This window comes from Sceloporus undulatus, chromosome 2 (assembly GCF_019175285.1).
Source record: "Sceloporus undulatus isolate JIND9_A2432 ecotype Alabama chromosome 2, SceUnd_v1.1, whole genome shotgun sequence".
NCBI classification, from domain to species: domain Eukaryota; kingdom Metazoa; phylum Chordata; class Lepidosauria; order Squamata; family Phrynosomatidae; genus Sceloporus; species Sceloporus undulatus.
In genome coordinates, this window is record NC_056523.1 from 10,837,472 (window position 1) to 10,854,508 (window position 17,037).

The 17,037-nt window shown below is 43.5% G+C and overlaps 2 protein-coding genes across 2 annotated transcripts in view; one reads left to right on the top strand and one right to left on the bottom strand.

The window, feature by feature from the left end:
• The window catches only part of LOC121923672 (neurotrophin receptor-interacting factor homolog), a 62,793-nt gene extending 60,505 nt beyond the window's left edge, over positions 1-2,288 (bottom strand). The window contains exon 1 of the mRNA XM_042454338.1: positions 2,257-2,288. Within this exon, the coding sequence (XP_042310272.1) occupies positions 2,257-2,273 (17 nt within the window). The 5' untranslated portion in view covers positions 2,274-2,288. The remainder of the gene's footprint in view (positions 1-2,256) is intronic.
• Positions 2,289-2,507: 219 nt separating this feature from the next.
• LOC121923675 overlaps positions 2,508-17,037 on the top strand; it is a 35,356-nt gene continuing 20,826 nt past the window's right edge. The window contains exons 1-4 of the mRNA XM_042454342.1: positions 2,508-2,542; positions 8,418-9,461; positions 11,630-11,756; positions 13,402-14,396. Coding sequence (XP_042310276.1) covers positions 8,703-9,461; positions 11,630-11,756; positions 13,402-14,396 — 1,881 coding nt within the window. The 5' untranslated portion in view covers positions 2,508-2,542; positions 8,418-8,702. The remainder of the gene's footprint in view (positions 2,543-8,417; positions 9,462-11,629; positions 11,757-13,401; positions 14,397-17,037) is intronic.

Consider the following 17,037-nt stretch of genomic DNA (forward strand, 5'->3'; position numbering starts at 1 on the left):
AGTATCTTACAATACTTTAACTGAGAACAGCAAAGGTGGAATATGTCATAGACTTTAAGACCTTTTCAAAACATGCTCTACTTATTTCTAGAAGCAAAAATCCTGCTTAACCAGAAATAGCCAGAGATGTAGATTGGCTGCTGCTAGACTGTGGAGTGACTTCCTAGAGAAGATAGCCAGCTACACTCTCCGAGTTTAAAACAACACGAAAGACCACTTTCCTCTGATAATCCTATCCAGGTGGTTTTTAAATTATGAATGGGAAAGTCTTCATGGATTGTTTTGCCATGTCTTGGATTTATATGCTCTTTGAATTGGTAAGTGTCCAATGTGTTCTTGTTCCTGCCTTGATCCAGAGGCCCAAAGAAATATCACATGGAGGTGATGAGAGGTTTCTGGAGCTCTGGAGAGAACGTGAAGAAGTCAGCATTTGGACTACAAGTCCCAGAATCCTTCAGCCAGCATCCCCATGTAGTGCTGTGGGATCATGGGAGATTTGGTTCAATAAAGAACCTTTTCGCAGCTCCCACCTGAATATTATGGAGAGAAGGGAAAAGAGAGGAAACAGGTATGGTTTGAAGGAACTGAGAGTGACAGATTTCACTGTCAGAAGATGCTGCCAGTTTAGTCCGGTGTGGTTTAGGGTCCGAGCATCAGACCAAGAAGGCTCTAGTGTTATAGATAACTCTCAATTTGATAATAAAACCACGGGAACCTAGGAACCTGGGGCCTTCTCTCACAAAGCCTCAGGTCCGTGACAAAACCAGGAATTGGCAAAGGGCCCAGAAAGTGGAAAATTCCAAAGTGTTATTCTTAAAACTGGCAAAGAATAATGTCTTCAGTGGATCTCAAAATGCCAAAAACTGAGAGACTAGATGGCCTAATCTTATAGGCAATTACACAAAGAAATTTTTTCATCACTTCTCATCGGCCAATTACAATTTAAACATACAGAATTCTTGCAATCAAGACAAAGATACATGCATATATTAAAACTATAGTTTCCACCCATTACTCCTCCCTCAGGAATTCAGCAGCCTTTTAGTAATGTTCCTTTTGAACATAAACAACGTCTCCTTATCTTAAACTGTGTATATTATGTCTTCCTTGCTGGTGCCAACTTCTGCTACAGGTCATGATACACTTTTTATGACTTTGCTCCAGTTTTCTAGGTTCACACCTCATTTTAAAAAAATTAATTTTCTCTTAACCAAAGTGACTCCATCTTTCTATTATAACACCACTTCACTGGAGACCAGGGCTCCAATCCTCCCTCGACCAAGTCACACTCTCTCAGCCTCAAAGGAGGACGATGGGAGACCCTTCTGGACAGCTCTTGTGGAGAAAGTCACACTCTCTCAGCCTCAAAGGAGGGCAATGGCAGACCCTTCTGGACAGCTCTTGTGGAGACATTCACACTCTCTCAGCCTCAAAGGAGGGCAATGGAAAACCCTTCTGGACAGCTCTTGTGGAGAAAGCTCCACGATGGGGCCACCATCCGTTGAAAAGGGCTTGGAGGCACAAAACAACCATATCATAGAACTGAAGCGTGGACAGGGAAAACCCACACGGCCATGGAGTCCATCCCCGTTCTGCCATGCAGGAACTCTCAGTCAAAGCACTCCCTGTGAGAGATGGCCACCAGCCTCACTGTTTTTCGGCTTCCTTTCTTCTTCATGCCTTCCTTCCGTTAGGTTGTCGTTCTCTTGCCTTTTCTTTTGGGGTGAGAGGAAGCCCTCTTTGAAGGGTTTCTGTGCCCCAGTACTTTCATGGAAGGAAGACCCTGAAGAGGAGCAGAAGAACCAGACCTGACCTCATCTCCTCAAAACAAAGGCCGGACCAAGCCAACAATATCCTCATGTATCTCACAATGTCTTCATCTATCCATCTATCAATATGCTCAACTATCTCTCTTAGAGTATTGATATCTCAGATCTCTCGCTCATGACATCTTTATCAGAACTGATATATCTAAGAACATATACCAACGAGTTGGAAGTTGAAAGGCAGGAGTTCTTTCCTTGAGCTGAGCCTCTCCTCAGCCGCATTGGGCCCAAAGGCAATATTACTCTTGGGTCCAAATGCCTCTGGACTTAAATCTAGGGAAGCCCCTGCTGCTGCTGCTGCTGCCTGCACACTCTTCCTTCCTTCCTTGAGTCTCAAAGGGGGCGTCCAGGTCTTCTTCGCTTTAGCTCTGATTACAAACTGACAGAGCTCTCCTCCTCTCTCTCTCTCAGTTTATACCTATCTACTTACCTCTCAGAATAAAACATTCACAGTCACCTCGCGCAGGGCTGGCCGTGGCCGCCCCCAGCAACGGACCTTGCTGGCACTTGCCGGCGCTTCTGCTGCTGGCCCTGCGCCTGCCCTGCCCTTCCTTTCAGGACCGCGCGCAGAGCTAAGGAGAGAGAGCTCCTCCCCGAGGCTGAACAGCCCGCCCTTTCTGCAGGCGCTGGCAGGGGGCGGGGCAGTTCTAGCCCCAGTGCCCCCCTTGGCCAGCCAGCCTCAGAGGAGGAGCCTTGCCTCTGCTGCTGAGCCCTTGGTGAGCGAGGGGAGGCTGGGGGCGGAAGGAAAGGCCATATCCTTGTGCCAAGGGAGGAGGAGGAAGAGGAGGGAGGGGGGGGAGGGTGGCCATTTCCAGTATAGAATTTCTGCTTTTTAACTGCATTTTTAAAGTGTATTTTTCCCCAGTGTTATTTTTGGTGCTTTTCATGCTCAAGGCTGCCTTGTTTTAACAAGGATAGGTGATGATGATGGTGATGTCGCTATCAGTCAGCTTCAGAGGCATGCAGTCACTCTTTCTGAAGCCGAGACAGTGTGACTTTCCAACGTCTGAAATATGCACAGACGTCATGTTAAATATAAGCCTGTTAAATGCCAAATGTGGTGTTGTATGTGTTTTGGAATGAGGAGGGGGTGTTTGGCCAGAAAGAGAAGCACATTTCTGCCATCTGTCTAGGAATGAGCCAAAATGTCCTCCATTTGAGGATGCCAAGAAACATGTGTTTATATTAATGCTGTTTTTTAAAAAAAAATTAGTTGTTCGCATGTCCTCCATTCTAAAAATATGTCCTACATTTGGGGGGGGGGTAAAATTTGTCCTACATTTGTCCTGGTTTGGAGCTTGACAGTTATGGCAACCCTACCCTCAGTACAATGTATTGTTCTAAATCACAGTAACATAAACCTACACATTACGAATACAATACCATTATGAAATAAAAGATAATAACGACACAGGCCCAACAGATACAGGGGAAATATCCAGTCATATCTTACTGACCAACCAAAACACACAATGTACATATACATATATATTGATTATATGATTATATATATATATGTCTAAATCAATTTATATACGGAATTATAGATGTAGAACTTATAAAGTGTGTGTGTATTTATAATATCTATAGAGAGGAGAGAGAGAGAGAGCAGGTAGCTGTCTTGGCCATTGAACAAATCCTCCAGTGATCCCTTATTGGCCAGTCGAACGCACAATGTACATATACATCTACATGTAACATCTTGCTGATGAAGAAGCCCATGGGCTTTATATACTTTATAAATTCTAAATCTGTAATTATAGATTATAGATTATTATATAATTAATAGGTTATGGAAACATACTCCAACACATTTGAGGTGTGATGCTGGCGAAGAGGGCTGAGGATCCCATGGAGAGCCAAGAAGAGCCAAACCAATGGGTCCTAGAGCAGATCAAGCCAGAAATCTCTCAGGAAGCCAAGATGGCCAGACTGTTAGAATCGGTTATTCCACCAGATATGTTTGAATGAATGAAATGTTATTTCTAGACCGCTGTTCTTTGAGATACAGCGGTTTACAAAAACACCATCAAAACCAATACATTGCCCAACCATACAACCCACCCTACCATTTAAAAACAAACAAGGGAGGCGTTTGTTCTTCAGGCAGGCAGTTGGGGGTTGGAGAAGAAGGGAGGCTTGTGGGGGATGATGGGGGTGTTGGGATGCTTTTGCTACTGGCTAGCTTAGATGTAGCATGTAGGAGCTGAGTGGGTACCCGGTGGCTGTTATCTAGTGTCCTTGAAGCCTCTCTCAGAGGCTTGGAACGCATTGAGCATAGAGGGATAGAAGCTACGTGGGGGGGAGTGATGATGGGGGATGAGTAACTGTGGAAGAGGTGCGCAGGGTTTTGGCTTGGGTGGAGTAGACAACATGGGGTTTTGTGTATTGCTTGGCAGGGAGGGGTCAGTCTCCGCTTAAACGCTGAATGGAGTGGATTGTGATCTTGGAGCTATCAATAATGGGCGGATTCTTCAAAGCTGACTTCAAAGGCTCCAAGCCTCAGAAAGAACGAAGACACCCCAACACACACCACACTCAAAAAGAATAATAAAAAATATAATAAAATAATTGGGAGACACATAATTTTGGGGAATGCAACCAATTAGGATGTGGAGACATGGTAAGTGCCACAGGGTCATCAAGGCTCCTGTGGGTCATGATATGTGGGACACTAAACTTTTCAGTGTGCTAGGGCCTCTGTGGGTCTTAATCTGCCCCAATGTCACCAAGTACTTATCGGGTCCCAGTGCGATCCTCATCCCCCAAAAAAACTGGAACGCACCCTAATACAGCCCCATCATCCTCAGGTGAAGCCCTGTTGCTGTAGTTCCATCCCATGGAATCCTGGGATTTGTGCTTCACAAATCTTTAGCCTCTTCTACCAAAGAGCGCTGGTTGCCTCACAAAACTACACATCCCCGGATTATGCAGATGGGGCATGACCATTAAAGTGGTCTCCAACTCCATTCTTTCTACGGTGTAGTCCAGCCCTGGGGTCTGCGGCTCTTTGCCGGTTTAGATACTTCCTGTCTATCATTGAACCTATGATGACAGGAAGTATCTAAACCTCTGCAAAGGCCGTGACCCTTTGTCTTGGCCAAAGAAGCATGGGTTAGAGAGACCCCAAGGGCATCCATCTGATTCCATTCTGCCATGCAGGAACTCACAACCCAAGCCCTCTCTGTGACAGATGGACGCCCAGCTGCCCTTTCAAAACAGCCTCCAAAGGAGACCTCAGTCTCCCTATCTGGGCCTAAGAAGAAGGTCAGCATGGTCTGTGGCACTGGGTCCAGAGCCCAAAGGACCCTTAGGGACCTTTGCCTTTCAGCCCTACGTCGCCACTGTCTCACCTACTTTTTTAAATTGAAATTATGTTTATTTCATACATACATACAAAAAATGTCATTATTGGTACATTATTAAATGTATACAATAAATTGACTTCCTCTTCCATGTAAGTAAGACTTACACAGTTTCTTTACAATTATCAATATCCTTAATACTCTACCTTTACCACTTATTTTCCTTCATTTACAGATTAAGTTTATTCTAACCTCTTGAAAAACAAATATATCTGTCTTGTCCTTTCCTTTATTATCCTGGCCAAAAAAAACCCCACCCTTCTTTGATTCTGTTTTGTTCTCTATATTAATTTTTTCTCCTTCTCTCCGTTTTCTGTTTCTTAATGTCTTAATAATTCAATTGGTCATTCTTGATTCCAAATATGTCATGCCACCATTGAAGAATTGGAGAGCATTCTTCTTCTAGTCTAATTTTGGGCTTATTGTTAATCAAGTATGTTAATCTGCCCATCTCCCTTAGCTCTTGTACTTTTATTGCCCTTTCTTATATGGCTATCATTATTCTAGCTGTTGTTATGAGATATAAGATAACCCTCCAATGTTTCCTTTCATCCTTTTCTTTCACAATTGATGTTACATTGAACATAGGGTTGCCATAACTATCTACCTCCAAACCAGGACAAATGTATGGTAAAATTTAGGACCAAATGTAGGACATTTTTTAGAAATGGAGGACATGATCAATTAAAAACCAAAAAAAAAAAAAAAATTAAAAAGCATTAATATAAATGCATGCTTCTTAGTCATGCTCAAAATGGAAGACATTTTGACCTTATTCCTGGAAAGATGTCAGAAATGTCATTCCCTTTCTGGCCAAACCACGCAATTCTAAAACACACACAACACACACACACACACAGAGCACTTTTTGGCATTTAACATGGCTGAGTTTATTATCTATTTCATTTTTGCTTGTTTGTTACTTTAAAACCTAAAAACACACAACACTTCTTAATAGTTAACATGTTTTTTAAACATGTGTTTAAAAACTCTGTGTTTCAATTTTACTCATCAGCCTGTTTGAGTTTTTGTTTATTTGGCTGATTAAAAAATATAGCTTACTAAGAAATACGTTCCATTGGCTTCTGCTTGATTCACGGCAAGTAAAATGGTGAAAGGTCTAGAAATCATGTCCTATGCGGAACGACTTAAGGAGCTGGGGATGTTTAGGCTGGAGAAGAGAAGGTTAAGGGGTGATATGATAGCCCTGTTTAAATACTTGAAGGGATGTCATACTGAGGAGGGAGCTGACTTGTTTTCACTTGCTCCAGAGACTAGGACCTGGAGCAATGGATGCAAGCCACAAGAAAAGAGATTCCACCTCAACATTAGGAGGAACTTCCTGACAGTAAGGGCTGTCCGACAGTGGGACACACTCCCTTGGAGTGTAGTGGAGTCTCCTTCCTTGGAGGTCTTTAAACAGAGGCTAGATGGCCATCTGTTGGGGATGATTTGATTTGGATTTCCTGCATGGCAGGGGGTTGGACTGGATGGCCCTTGGGGTCTCTTCCAACTCTATGATTCTATGATTCTAACTCTGCAAGGGATGGACAAAGCATAGCCTTATTTAACATTTTTGTTGCTACCTGCTTATAAATTAAATCCACATGTAGCCACCGTCTTGAAAATGAATCCTTGCTTTTTGTATTTTGTCCTCATTGCCTTTGCATATCTGTGAGTACGTTTGGCCCTCCACATTTGTGGCTTTGACTTTCACGGATTTGATTATTTGCGGATTTGATTCGTATGTTCTCTCTAGGGATCCCAAACCCTCCAGCACAACTCTGCCAGAAATTAACCATAGAGTTGTGTTGGAGAACCTAGATGCTCCCAGAGAAAACACTTCTCTAGGCATTTTAGGTCCTCCAACATGATTCTATAGTTGATTTTGGCAGATGTTGGTCATAGAGTTGCACTGGAGGGCCTAGAGTGTCCAAGAGCAGTGTCCTCTTATTTGTGGTTTTCCCACATTCATGGGGGTCCCAAGCAAATGTGGAGGGACCAGTAGATATAACTTATTTAATACTTATCTTACTGTATTATCTTACTAGACAGGCCCCTTTCCCGCCACTACTCCCTTCTCCTTCTGTGTCCTGTCTTTTTAGATTGTAAGCCTGAGGGCAGGGAACTGTCCAATTAAAAAGATTGTATGTACAGCGCTGTGTAAATTTACAGCGCTTTATAAATAAAAGTTAATAATAATAATAATAATATTGTGATGATCATGTATGCCTTTTAAAAAAAGATTTATTTTATTATTAATGCAACATAGGGATAGCAGTAGCAATAGCAAGTACATTTCTTTACCGGTTATCAATGCACTTAAGCACTTCAGTGTACCCTCCCTGCAACTATACCATTGATACCATTGGTGCTGTGTGCCTTCAGGTCATTTCCAACTTACAATGAACCTATTTGGCCTTTTATTCAGACTTTATTTAGAGAAGGTTTGTCTTTGCCTTCCTTGTACACTGAGAGAGTGGGACATGCCCAAGGTCACCCAGTGGGTTTCTGCGGCTGTGTGGGGATACGAACACTTGTTTCCTAGAGTCCTGGTCCAACAGTCAAGCCAGTAGCCCACACTGGGGATGGATCTACCGTAGAAATAATATTGTCTGACACCACTTTAAATACTGCAGCTCCATCCTATGGAATCCTGGGATTTGTAGTTTTACAGGGTCTTTAGCCTTTGCTGCCAAAGAGTGCTGGTGCCTGACAAAACTATAAATTCCAGGATTCTCTAAGATGGAGCCATGGCAGTTAAAGTGATGTCAAACTGCATTATTTTTACAGTATTGATGCACCTTGGCTCTCCACTGATACAATTACGTTTTTAATATTGCTCTTCCATTGTCATGGTGCCGGGGATGATGGAGGTTGGAGTCCAGCAGTTCAAGAAAGAGCCTTGGTTGCACGGTGGTAAAATTTCTATACTGCAGCCAGTCACTCACAAACCACAAGGTTGTGAGTTCAATTCCAGCCAGGAGCTCAGGGTCGACTCAGACTGGCATTCTTCCATAGGTCACTAAAATAAGTACTGAGCTTATGGGGGGCAATTGGCTTACACATTGTAAACCACTTAGGGAGTGTTTAAATACACTGATAAGCAATATAGAGATGTACTTGCTACTTGCTATTGCTGGTAGGGGTCAAGTTAGGAAAAACTGTCATCAGTGTTAAAAAATATTTTTTTAAAAGGCAACAATTTTGTGTTTTTCACTGACAGGGAGAGAAATGAGTTTGCATGTGGAACGTCCCTTCACAAGATGCAGTGAGGTTTGCCATTGGCTTCCAGTGAATATAGCAATATATTAATGGTTCAAGATCATCCTTTTGAAGACATGTACATGCAAACATTAATCTGAGGCATTGTGGGGCCAGGAAGGCCACTTATATACTGGATGAGAAGTTGTTTCAAGAGGAACTGTGAGATTTGGAAACTGCCAATTGCCCTTGTAATGAAAGAGTAAGATGTCTCTTCTTGTGGAGGCATCTAAACTGGGATCAAAATATGGCTTCCACCAAGAAGGAAATGAAGATAAGAACCAAAGTGAAGGAACTGGTTTCAGAAGCTGATGACCAAGGTGATGGGTTGAAAGAAAATGAAGAAGGGGCAGTGTCGGCCATTTTCGTGGGACCTCAGGTTGTCCAGTGTGGACCTGATAAGGCCTCGCTAAGATGGCCGACGTTGCCTCAGGTGAAACAAGAAGCAGACGATGAGTTGTCTGAACACTGGGAGGCTCAGTGGCAAGAATTCTTGAAAGGCACACCATCCCTTCGCTGGAGGTTGGAAAACGCACCAGCGACCAAGTTCCCATCGTGGAACGACAGTGAGGCCTTCTTTGCTTCCTTTGGGGGAGCAACTGATGCCCATTGCCCACTCAGTTTGGTGAGCCATCTTGTGCCATCTCTCAACAGAGAAGCCCAGCTCATTTTTGGCCACCTTGATGTCACTGAGTTGTCCTCTTCTGCAAAAGCCATAGATGGCTCCGTGGGCACAGAGAAGCAGAGTCCACAGCCATGGTCTGAGAACGAGCTGCAAGAGGTTTGCTGTAAACTCCGGCAGATTTGCCAACAGTGGCTGAAGCCCAAGACGCCCATGGAGGAGCAGGTCCTGGAGTTGGTTATCCTGGAGCAGTTCCTCTCCATCTTGCCACCAGACATTCAGAGCTGGGTCAGGAAGCGCTGGCCGGAGGCCTGTATCCAGGCAGTGTCCCTGGCAAAGGCCTTCCTACTGAGGGGGCAAAAGGCTGAGGTCCAGGAGCTGGAGGTGAGAGCATTTCCCATGGAGGTAAACAAGGGCCAGCCCTACCATTGGGCATCATGTGGCAGACACCTCAGGCACCAGGTTTGGAGTGTCAGGAAAATAAAAAAAAAAGGTTAGTTGCCTAACTAAAGCCTTGTCTACATGGGGTATTTACACCGAGTTCCCCCTGGACTCACTGCATGGTCAAAACTCCGAATCGCATCTTGACAGCCGCGTTTGATTTGAGGCTTCTTCTCCCTAACCTGCATTTAAATACCATATATACTCAACTATAAGTCGACCTCATGTATAAGTCGAGGCCAAGTTTTTGAGGCCAAAATAATGGATTTTGATCTCTCTCAAACCTTGGGACTGAAGGAAGAAGCGGCCAGCATGTGCTCCCCTGCCCTTCCAGTGCCTCAAACAGTTTACTAGAGCTGTTTGAGGCTTTGGAAGGGAAATGTGCCAATGAACACTAGTTCCTCCCATTATTTGTGAATTTTTCAGATTTGCAAGAGTCCTCCGCTCATAAGCCCCACGAATCCAGAGGGACGACTGTAAAAGATGAAACCAAGTAAAACGATACCAAAGAACTTACAAAATTCTGGCAGACATAACTGTTTGTGCTTGGTGTTTCCTTTAGGTGCTGCCGGGATGGACTGAGCTCTCACCTTTCACCACTCTAGTCAGAGAAAGGGGGTGGTTCCTTTTTTGGATAAGTCAACCCAGTTTTTTGGGGTCAATTTTTTGACTTAAATTTCTAGACTTATACATGAGTATATACAGTAAGTCTAGAAATTTTCAGCCAAAAATGGACCCAAAAACCCTGGCTCGACTTATCCATGGGTCAATATAAGTACTGTACTTTTACACTCTTATAAATATAAAGAAGGAACCATCCCCTGGTGAAAGGCAAAAGTGCAATCCTGGAAACACTTATCCACTTCTACTCTCTCATGAGCACAAATCATTAATGCCTGCTGAGATTTTGTAAATTCTTTGGCACTGTTTTCCTTTGCTTCATCCTTTCGATCCTTTGTTACAGGATCCTAGGTTTCACCCTTGATTTATCCATAGGACATATAAAAATCCATAATCTTAGCCCTCAAACCTGCCCTCAATTTATACATGAAGTTGATTTATATGTGACTTATACATGAAGTTGCATATATATGGTATCTTATTAAGTACCATAACTAATTTGTTTTATATGAGTTATATATTTTATATAAAATTGATATTTATATCATGAAAATTAAATGATAACGGTTTGGGCAAAGATTTTCTTTTCTTGTCTTTTCTTAGATTACAGTTCCCCAGCCACCAGCCCTGCAGCATAGGAGCTTCTGAGAGTTGTACTGGGCTTTAGACGAGTTTTGTCCCTTATCTCAGGTTGCTCTGTAGCAGCGATGTCCATACTCTGGCCCTCCAGGTGTTTGGGATTTCAGCTCCCAGAAGCCTCAGCCACCTTGGCCAATGGTCTGGGATGCTGGGAGCTGAAGTCCAAAACACCTGGAGAGCCAGAGTTTGGACATCACTGCTCTGTAGGGTATGATTTGCTACTCTGCCTCTGGCAGCAAAATGACTTGAACTGCCTTGGATTAGGAAGAAGGCCCAACCTTAGGAGATGGGAAGTGAAGGTTAAAATACCTGAAGCCAGCCATAGACATGTGAGGCCAAGGACTGGTATTACAACTGTGCACCTTGCCCTCAATCTTCTCCCATAGATAGGAATGAACAACAGTCTGTCCCATCTCATTTCAGATTCCTGGTGAGGGGCTAGGGAGAAGGAATTTGATTTGTGTTGATACATAGGCACGGGACAGACCATCCAAAAAGGACGGTCTCCTGATGCCCAGCTTTGGTCCGTGGGGAAGCCGCAGCCTCCAGACCGCGGGACTTTCCCATGGAGCAAAACCAATCCGCAAAAAGCGGGTTCTTCTTGCGGCGTGATTATGACGCCGCAAGAAGAACCCACTAGGAACCTCTGGAGTGCCCCATGATTCCCACTCCTTCTTGAGTGTATGACTGCTAGTGGTCTGTTCCTAGTGGTGTGAGAAATTGTGTGAGAAAATTTGGGAATTTATACAAGGAGACTGAGTGCAGGATCCAGCCATTGTCTACAGCTTTTACTTTTTCATCTCATGGTCTCCTACTTTGGAAGGCAATCCTTACTGCCAATGCTCTTGCAGGTCCCGGAGTCATTTGGAACGAGGACTGTGACTTTCCTAGTGGCAGAATGGACACTTTTGAACATCTGGCAGAAGCATCTTAGCAAGGAGGGCAAGCAAGAGAACAGCGGATCTGGCAGCTTGCTGGGTAAAGTTACAAGAACAATATTTGTCATTCAGTATAGTATGAAGCATGGTATAGTAGTTTTGAGTATTGGACTAGTATTGGAGACCAGGGTTCAATTCCACACTTAACCACGAATCCCACTGGGTGACCTCAGTCAAGTCACACCCTCTTGGTCTCAGAAGAAGGCAATGCCAAACATTCCCTGAAGAAATCTTGCCATGAAAGCCCCATGATAGGTTCTGCTAAGGGTCTTCGTAAGTCGGAAATTACTTGAAGGAGCACAACAGCATAATATGAAGCTTCTTGAGAATTCTTGAGAATTCAGGCCTGAATGGGTAATGCTTGATGATTTCTCAGTATCCTATGAGTGGGGGAGCTGAGCTTTTCCCCCCAGCAGTAACAGTTCCGTAGTCCAAGGGGGCTGGAGAGGCTCATCTGGAAATGACAGACTGAAGCATAGGAAGACAGGTGGTGTCTTCCTGACACCACCTCTGTTTTCCAATGGTTTTATATGAGGATAGGCAGAGTGCAACCTTGGGGGTACATCTGACCTCCAGTGCTGTTTTTATGGCCCTTAATTCCAACTCTAAGAGGAAGGCGATGCCTCTTTTTTCTTTGCTTCAGAAGTGCAGTAGATGATGGAGAGGAGCCCATCACCCTTTCTGGCCACAGATTATCCATAAGAGTGTGCCACTGAACCATAGAGCTGAGGAAGAAGGGTCATTGCATGGAGGAAGGGTCATTGCACAAAGAGGTACAGTTGGCCCTTCGTATTCTCAGGGGTTCCGTTTAGGACACACACACACCGGCGGATGTCAAAAACTACAGGACTCCAACTTCCATTGGTTTTAATGGTGGCATGCTGTGCACACGGCCACACTGACCAGATGTGTGCATGAGATGCCATTTAGGAGAGTGGGGTGAGGCCATTCACGGATGCTTCAATCTGTGATGGCAAGACCACAATTGGTGTGGGCCAACTATACTATATACTTCCTTCTACAGTGACTGTTGTTGTTGTTGTGTGCCTTTCTGACTTAGAGTGACCCTACGGTGAATCTGTCACGGAGTTTTGTTGGCATCTCTTTCTTCAGAGAGATTTTGCCATTGCCTTCCCTTGAGCCTGAGAGCATGTTACTTGCCCAAGTTCACCCAGTGGGTTTCATGGCTGAGCTGTGAATTGAACCCTGGTTTCAGAGTCATAGTCTCATGCTCAAGCCACTATGCTGGCTCTCTTGTGTGTATATGCAGGCATGTATACCTAACGTTTTAATTGTATCCTGTACGGACTCACAATACTGTAGTCAATCTCAGGGGCCCATTTATACTCTTGCCTCTCTGGACCCATGGCTACTGAGCTATGCCCTTCTGAATTTTTTTGTTGTGTGCCTTCAAGTCATTTCTGACTTATAGCTTACAAAAGGCAAACTTATCACGTGTTTTCTGAGTCTGAGAGTTTTCAAGGCCAAGCAGGAAATCAAACCTTGCTCTCCAGAGTTGTATCCCAAAATTCAAACCACTATATTACATTGGGTCTCCCTTTTGAATTCCTTTTTTAAAAAAAATAATCAGTTCATCTCTGTTTATTCCTCCTTGAGAAAAATCCCAACTATGCTTAATATTACATATATTACATATAATTCACATGATGACTATTTTATTCCAGATGGGTGGAATAGTGAGAATGAAAAGAATTCTTCACTTGAAAGAAGAGAGCAAGTGGTGATGCCAAGCCAGGCCAGGAAAAACATGGATCAGTGTTGCAAGAAAGGGGAACCCTCTAAGAATTTGGATAAGTCAGAGGGCAAACAAGAATTCCTGAAAGGGGTGAGACTGAGTAGGTTGATCATCTGCAGACGAGAAAATGTTGGCAAAGATGACTTCAGCATGGTGAAGAAAGAACAGAGACTTTGTGATGATGAGCAGGAAGAGATCTCAACTGTGGGCCCAGGTCATATTGTGCATGATGAAATAAACACCAGTGTAAAAATGTACCATTGTGTAGACTGTGGGAAGAGGTTTTCCCGTAGCTCAAACCTTATTAGCCACCAGAAAACTCATGTGAGAGAGAAGCCATACAAATGTTCAGACTGTGGGAAGGGCTTCACTCGCAGCTCGAACCTTATTAATCACCAGAGAACCCACACAGGGGAGAAACCATACCAATGTTTGGATTGTGGGGAGAGCTTCTCTCGCAGCTCTCAGGTCATCAGCCACCGCCGAATCCACACAGGTGAGAAGCCTTACCAGTGCCCAGAATGTCAGAAATCCTTCAGTCTACGCTCACTCCTTATTAGACATCAGAAAATCCACACAGGAGAAAAACCATACCAGTGCGCTGAGTGTGGGAAGAGGTTTATTGAAAGCTCTGAGCTCATTACGCATGAGAGGACCCACACGGGCGAGAAGCCATACAAGTGTGGCATTTGTGGGATTGGTTTTTGTCAGAGCTCCAACCTGCTGGCACACATGCGAACCCATACTGGAGAAAAACCCTACCAATGTGTCAGCTGTGGGAAGAGCTTTAGTCGAAGCTCGAACCTCATTGTCCATGAAAGGACGCACACGGGTGAGAAACCCTATGAGTGTTCCTACTGTGGGAAAGGCTTCAGCCAGAACTCTCGCCTTATTAGTCACAAGAGAATCCATGCCAGAGAAGCCGTTTGAAAACCCTTCTACTGTCCACTCTTAGGGTACAAAAGTTCTACTAGCCAAGTGGTCATCCACAGCAAAGCTCTACACATTTCTGATGAGTGGAGGAGAAGCATGGAGAAATCCAGCTGCATTAGACAGTATCGGTGCAGCAAAACATCCTAAAGCAGGCACAAGGCAACCTGTGGCCCATCAGGTAGCTCCCATCGGTCACCAAGAACAGTAATAGGGGATGATAGGAATTTGAGTGCAATGTGTAAAGGACTACAGGGCTTGCAGGGTTGATGCACCAGGGATTTTTTTGATCAGCTAAAGAACATAATGATGGCTAGAGCACTAATCCTTCACAGTTGGCTCTCAACTTTCACTGGGGTTAGGAGTACAGCATCCCTGTGAAAGTGGAAAAACTGGCAATATAGGCCTGCTATCTTTTTAAAATCTGAGATAACACTGTTCCAGCCATTTGATGGTCCTCCAGAGCAACTCTGGTCAATGTCCAGTGGAAGTTGGCCATAGAATCATGCTGGAGGACTTTAAGATGCCTAGAGAGAACATATTTTTTTCTATAAATGCAGTAATCCATGAATAATCACATCTGCAGATGCTTGACCTGCATATGTGGAGGGATGACTGTGTGGAACAATATGGCCTGGCAGATACTGTTGAACTGCAACTTCCAGTATTCCTCACTATCAGCTGTGTTGGTTAGGCTGCTGGGAGTTGCAGTCCAACAACATTTGAAGGGCCACATGATCCCAGCCTCTGTTTCAGCTTGCAGGAGCCATCAAAGCAGACTCTGGGTAACCTTTGATGTCATGTCTCCTAGAATGGCAAGGAGCAATGCCCTCTTTTTCATATCCTGCTACTCTAGGATGTGCTTCTGGCAGCTGGTCACACATCTGGGGGTGGTATTGACAGGTCTTGTGAGTGCAAGCCCTTTTTTCAAGTTAAAAAACCAAATCAAAACAAAAACAGGACTGAACAATACCAAAACATGACAATCCCTGATCGTAGAATTCAAAGATATAGCCACGTTAGTCTGTCGAATCAGTATATAGAGAGATCTTGTAGCACCTTTGAGACTAAATGAAAGAAAGAAGTTGGCAGCATGAGATTTTGTTAGACCGAACCCTACAAAAGCTCATGCTGCCAACCTCTTTCTTTCAGTTAGTCTGAAGGTGCAGCAAGATCTCTCTACATACAAGACAATCCTTGTAATGTAGGCACCTTGTGTAAGGGAAGCAGGAGCACCCACTTCACCCCCAACAATATGCAATGCGACATATTAACAAAACTCTTCTAACCACTTTAACAGGAGTATTCAAAGACACATCTGTGTTTATCTATTTCAGCATAAAAAGATATGGAGGAATTCTATAAAAGCAAAGCTTCTGCAATGCAAGAAATATAACAACTCTTTTTATTTGATCTGGTATTTCATAGAAAGTGGATTTTGAAATAGAAATGCAATAAATATAAAATATTGTTCTTATTTATATAAAAAAAAGAGAGGAAGGAATTTTGTTAACATCTACAAGAGTGGGGGAAAACACATTTCTGGCATAAGCTTTTGTGGATTCCAGAGGACTCTCTCCCATGTGTTTGCTGAATTGTCCATAAAGGTGTGTGTCTCTATGTGTGATAAAGTAAAGAAGCATGCGTCATCTACTTCCCATGATGTCATGAAATTTCACAGAAAATAAAATAAGAAATTGTGATAGTAATTCTTACCATCCACCAGTGTGTCAGTTATTGGGAGTGGTTGGCTTAGATTAGGCAGAACTACTGCAGAAGAAAATGAGAGTTCATAAGGTGGTTTTTCTTCTGGGTGAGCCAGGAATACTGTGGGCGATAGCACCAGGGCATGCAAAAGCGAGGGGAATTGGTAAATAGCTCTCCTTCCACTATTCTTTTTCTATCTACAAGTTTTGTTGGATCCAGCACTTGAATATCTGAATTTCTAACAAAACTACAAATCCCACAGTTTCATAGTATGTAACCATTGAACTGTTGTTGATTTGCAGCAGTTGGAGAAGTTTTTTTCCTTTGTGATCCTGTACCCAGCCAAGATTGGTTAAATTTCTGCAGACTGTGAGGCTTCCCCCCAAAATCTGCCTGGGGCCATTTCGGATACGTAAATACCAGTACTGAGATCACCCTTTGTACACAATGAGAAAAATGAAGGATACGAAATGAACAAAGAAGCAAAAATGAAGAAAATGGAAATGACTAGGGAGTCTATCACGTCATGGGGACAATTGGAAGTGTAAACGGGGTTTATCCTGTAAAAATTGCGCATTCATGATTAAGATTTTCACATGACGCCGTTAATAAAGTACCATTATCCTGGGAATATCCTGCGAAAATCACTCAATTGCGATAAAGTTTTAGACAGGAAATCGTGATCAAAAGCGATTAAAGCACCATTAAGCCAGGAGTAACCCAGGAAAATCCTGTGAATGATTTGTTGCCGTTTATTGCCTGTTTATTCCCAGGATAATAACCATTCTGCGTGAAAAACTTAATTGCAATTTAATAGTAATTACGCAATTTTCACAGGATAAACCCCGTTTAAACTTCCAGTTTTCCTTCATGTGATAAACTCTGAGATTAATAATAACTGTTTGTGTTTTTCTTTTTCTTTTTTTCA